At 40.4% G+C, this 5,046-nt stretch overlaps 1 protein-coding gene across 1 annotated transcript; it reads right to left on the bottom strand.

The window, feature by feature from the left end:
- Positions 1-2,780: 2,780 nt before the first annotated feature.
- Positions 2,781-4,834, bottom strand: LOC148515128 (nodal homolog). The gene is made up of 3 exons (XM_088480404.1): positions 4,555-4,834; positions 3,186-3,937; positions 2,781-2,933 (listed from the first exon to the last, which is right to left on the bottom strand). The coding sequence occupies exons 1-3, from the start codon at positions 4,832-4,834 to the stop codon at positions 2,781-2,783; spliced, it is 1,185 nt and encodes a 394-aa protein (XP_088336530.1).
- Positions 4,835-5,046: the final 212 nt, after the last annotated feature.

Below are 5,046 nucleotides of genomic sequence, written 5' to 3' on the forward strand. Positions count from 1 at the left end.
GTTCACGTTTTCCAGGTCACCCAGCAGGTGCACAGGTGTATTGCGTATGCTGGACATACACTCTACAATTATCTGTCCAATCTGGCTGGTTGGAATGAAAATCTGGTAATGTATGGGAGCCAATGACAATCGACCATATGGTCTTAAGGCGGCTATCCACTACTAGATATACAAACGAGAGCACGATTACGACACTGTAATTGTGCTCTTGTTTGTATATCTAGTGATGTGCCTAGACTGAATGTTCAGTCCAGGCACATCAAGACACGGACCTCTCTGCCGCTCTTGCTGCCGCTGGACCTCTCTGCAACACACGGGAAGGGAAACAGTCACAGCCTGATGACGCTGGACTCTAACATGTTGTGAGTGTCCAGCGTCATCAGGCTGTGACTGTTTCCTTTCCTGTGTATTGCAGAGAGGTCCGGCGGCAGCAAGAGAACAGTAGATGCTCTCTATTGCTCCCCGTACATGCTGAACCTGACAAGATCGTCAGGTCGACCAGCATGTACGGGCGATGATAGGTGTCAAAAACGACCAGCGGGCACGCGCATCGCTGGTCATTTTTAGCATTTACATGCCCGACGTCGTAATCGTGCAATCGTCTGTCAAAATCGCCTAGTGGATACTCCCCTTTAAACACTGGAAATTGGGCAAAAATTATTGGTTAAATCAAATGAATTTACAGTAACCAATTTGTCTGGATGATCATTTTTGTCTGTTTTTCAGTGTTTGTGAGCAAATGGTCGAATGTCATTTGCTCCCATACATTACCAGATTTTCATTTCCCATACATTACCAGATTTTCATTTCCCATACATTACCAAATTTTCATTTCCCATACATTACCAGATTTTCATTCCAACCAGCCAGATTGGACAGATATCTGACAGATAATTGTAGAGTGTATGCCCATCATTACTGACACAATTTAAAAAAATCCACAGGTGGAGTTAATTATTCCACTCGTGATTCTGTGAGGAGACCTGAAAAATATGCACTGTTTGGTGTTCTGAGGACCGGGGGCCTGATTCAGAGTTGGTAGCAAAGCAAATAGAGTGAGATATCTTTCTCAACTGTGAACCTGAACGGTTATATTGCAATGCACGGGGTGTAAATACATACATTTTTTTTACATGTAGGGTAAATACTGGCTGCTTTTACATGTAGCCCACAAATACTGCACAGCTTTATTATTACTCTACAATTTAGATGTCCGTTTGGAAACACTCCTCCCAAATCTAAATCTCTCTGCACATTTTAAATCTGCCCCACCTGCAGTGCAGCATGGTTTCACCAAGATGATCAGTTGTGAGAGATATCTCTCTCTATTCCCAAGTCTGAATCAGGCCCTTAGTTTGAGAACCTGTGAGCTCAGCTATAGTAATGCATAAGAACATTGTTAATTTGGCTCCTATTAAACCTTGTGTTTCTTGTAATGACTGGCTGAGTTAGAACAATTGTTATAGTTTTGCCATCCTGCAACATGTTTGTGAAAATTACATTATGTAGTACTGGTCATTGTATAGGAATATTCAATTCTTTGACATTTATGAACATGCATAGAATGTCCATTATTTGTACAAACTGATCTAGGAAGATGGTGATATGAAATGTATGTCAGATGCACCTCATCTCCCTTCAAACTCCTGCCTGCCCACTTCGCTCCACAAATGCATACTGCCTCTCCTGACAACTGATTACTTCCTCTCACTCCTGCATCCAAGATTCTGCCCGTTACCTCTGGAACTCTCTCCCTGTCTCTATCAGACTTTCCACCTATTTACTAACCTTCAAACAAGCTCTCAAGACCCACTACTTCATCATTGCCTTCAACCTCTCATCCTAACCCACTCCTCCATGCTCCCTCCTCACTGGCCACCCCATCTGGGTCACCCCTGTCTGTCTGCTCCTCCCTTTTAGAATGTAAGCTCTCACGAGCAGGGCCCTCTTCCCTCACGTGCTTCTCCTACCCTTACTTATGCTATAATTTACTCTTAACTCCCCACAACAGCACCTAACACTAGTTGCTGATGCCCTGCTGCTTATTTAAGTTATGATTGCTAATGCAGCAAAGTTTATAAACCATGTCCTTGTCCTGCATTATTTGGTACTGTTAATTATTGATTTCTTGCTCATTTGCTTATGTACTTTGTTAGGCGCTGCAAAACCCTTGTGGCGCCATATAAAGGATGATAATAATTTTGATAATGATATGGAAAGTTCACACTGCATTATATATAGGGTGGCTTGATTTTATTTCTGTTTGTTCATATGGTATAAAATAAAAAAGTAAATTTGTAAGACTTGCGCTCCAACAACCAGATGCTCCTTCAATCGGAAATGGGAATCACCAACCACTTGAAAGTACAGATAACAACATATTATAGATTTCAGCACTCCCCTGTTACGATATTATATTATAGGTGAGTCAGTCAAAAGCGGAATGGATTATTAAGTAGTCTTATCCTTCCTCTAATTTTCCTTTGAATGCTTCCCATTTGGTCTGTGCTTTAGAACTTATAGACATGGAATCTGCTATATTGCTCCCCTGCCATACAGTCATATTCTAGTGGCCCTAGAGATTTTTTTTTTCTCTCAATTATCTTGGTTATTGTATATAGAGGCATTGACATAATACCTGTAACAACTTTATTATAACAAGTCAGACATATATTTTAACACAGACAGTACAAAACTTGACTTTTCATAAATAAAATACATTTAGCATATATACAATATTTACACATCTGTTTTAGAGGTATTAACATATATGCAAATGATTAACTGCACCCACACTCCTCAACAATCATTTCTTCGTGATGCCTTAAGACCACCTCTTTCCCCTCATAATAAAGCATGGACAGCGGGCTCATCCTCACTGGAACGCAGGAAGGACATTCCACCCTCTCCGGCTGGTACAGCTTCACCACGCTCTGCCAAGGCAATGAACAAAGACATAAGTTGCGGTAAGCAGCAGGACAGTTAATACATCTGTGCTCTATGCACATATCATGCAGCTAAGGTTTTACTGATCTCATTTATTACAAGGATATTCTATGCTCACAGACCTCTACTCTGACTACAGCACGTAGACATTTTCTAAAGGGTTTTGGCCTTTGATTACTACCTTGGAAAACTTTTGTTTTATATTGCCTATTGTTTAATACTATGAATTGTCACCTTACCTTCATGTAGGCATGATTTGTTGGCTTGAAGGTCTCATTCAGTGGGATTGGACAGGCACCCTCACATCTATAGGCATTATATCTTTTGGGGTAGACAATCCAGCTTCCCCATCCAATGTCACCAAAGTCGACAATCATATCCACTCTTCGGCAAAGTGGTGTTCCATTTTCTATTGGTCTAAAGGGCACATTATTCATTAACATATGGTGGTCCTCATGTTTGTTCCTCCTGTGTCTTCTAATGCCAGGCACTCTGGCAGCCTTCTCCATAATGACATATTTAGAAGACTCCACTGTTTTAATGAGACTGGGAGACCCTGAGATGCTGTTGAAGGAATTGTCCTTTGCAAACACCACCAGCACAACTCTCTCCAGAGTGGACACATTGACCTCATTTGCGGTATGTTCTGGTTCCGCTTCCATGTTGGAGTCCAGGTTTGTCTCGGTCATGTACTTGTCCTTCATGTACTCACTATCCATATATTGTTCTCCCTGGTGGAGGTAATATTGAATCATTTTGGTGAGATCAAAGCTCCTCCAGGCAGAGTCATGTGTGTCGGTAGGAGTAATCTTGAACGACCCAAGGAAGAGTTGTCTACCTTTCTTGCTGTGATAAATCTCCAGGGTTACATTATGGGATATCTCAAAAGAAGGGAGGTGGATTCTTAGTTGTGCCAACTTTAACTCATTGCTGGTGGAGATCGAGGACATATCGAATGATAGCATCAGGTGGTTATTGACCTCAGTGCAATCTGGAAGACAATAAGCAACATAAATGTTTAGCATGTATCTGTGTTGTGCTCAGGGCACAAATATTTTCAATGAACATTAGATACAGCATGAGCACTTTCCATATGACACACAGGCAAAACTTTGCAATACTTAATTCAACTTGAGTACAACAATTAAATTAGTTTTTTTTTAATCACTTTTTCTAAATAGGAATGTGTCATCCAGAACTAAATATATTTGGGGGCTTATGTAATAGATTGCGAGCTATAATTCATGCAAGTATTCCTGTAATCTGAAAACGGCAATAATTTTAAAAGCAAAACCAAATTGGTTTTGCTTTTAAAATTATTACCGCTTTAAAAAATATGGGATCACTCGCATGAATTCCCGCAGTGGCACAAGCTTGCACCCTATTACATAAGCCCTGTTTTTCTGCAATCCTAAAAATTTACTAAAATTAATTTGGGAAAATGCGTCTCAATTTTGAAAAGCAACAAAAGCTGACACAAGTTGTTATGGTGACTAAAACATTTTATTTATATATATATATATATATATATATATATATATATATATATATATATACACACACACATACACCAATATAATGATCAGGCACAGAGGAAAATGTACTCACTTTTTGCCACCAGGTTTAGTACGGTGTTATAGTCCGGACTGCTCCTATGTTCTAGGTTGGAAAGGTTGGTTTCATTTTTCAGAAGAGTATGGTACAGCTGCATCATATAGAGAGGATACTTTGTGTCATGTTGGTGTCTCTTTCCATTAAGGATGGATGAGGCTTTCAATCCAATGTTAGATCCTAAAAGACCAATCTTAGTTTCCATTTCCAATAGACTGGGCATTCCCTGGACCAGGGAGAGAAGTAATAAGCACAGTGCAGTACTTGGTGAGGTCATCCCTGCACAGCCTTTCTGTAGTGTCCCCAGCTCAGGAGATGTGACAATTTCTCTCACCCTGTGGTGTAACACTGGGCTCACACTGTATATATAGCAGGGGAGCCTAAGCTGTTGCTTTGCTCTTCACACCTAATGATCTTTTTGATCTAAATGACCTCTGCATCAAAAGCCAATAGCTTCTTGGGCTGTCATCTTAATGGTTCCCTACTGTT

Source organism: Taudactylus pleione, unplaced genomic scaffold, assembly GCF_031769625.1.
Source record: "Taudactylus pleione unplaced genomic scaffold, aTauple2 ptg000253l, whole genome shotgun sequence".
NCBI lineage: Eukaryota > Metazoa > Chordata > Amphibia > Anura > Myobatrachidae > Taudactylus > Taudactylus pleione.

Coding starts and splice junctions, on each gene's coding strand:
- LOC148515128 (XM_088480404.1), bottom strand. CDS start 4,834: ATGACCTCACCAAGTACTGCACTGTGCTTATTACTTCTCTCCCTGGTC. Junction 3,938..4,554: donor ACTAAACCTGGTGGCAAAAA/GTGAGTACATTT, acceptor ATTGTCTTCCAG/ATTGCACTGAGGTCAATAAC. Junction 2,934..3,185: donor CAAATCATGCCTACATGAAG/GTAAGGTGACAA, acceptor TTGCCTTGGCAG/AGCGTGGTGAAGCTGTACCA.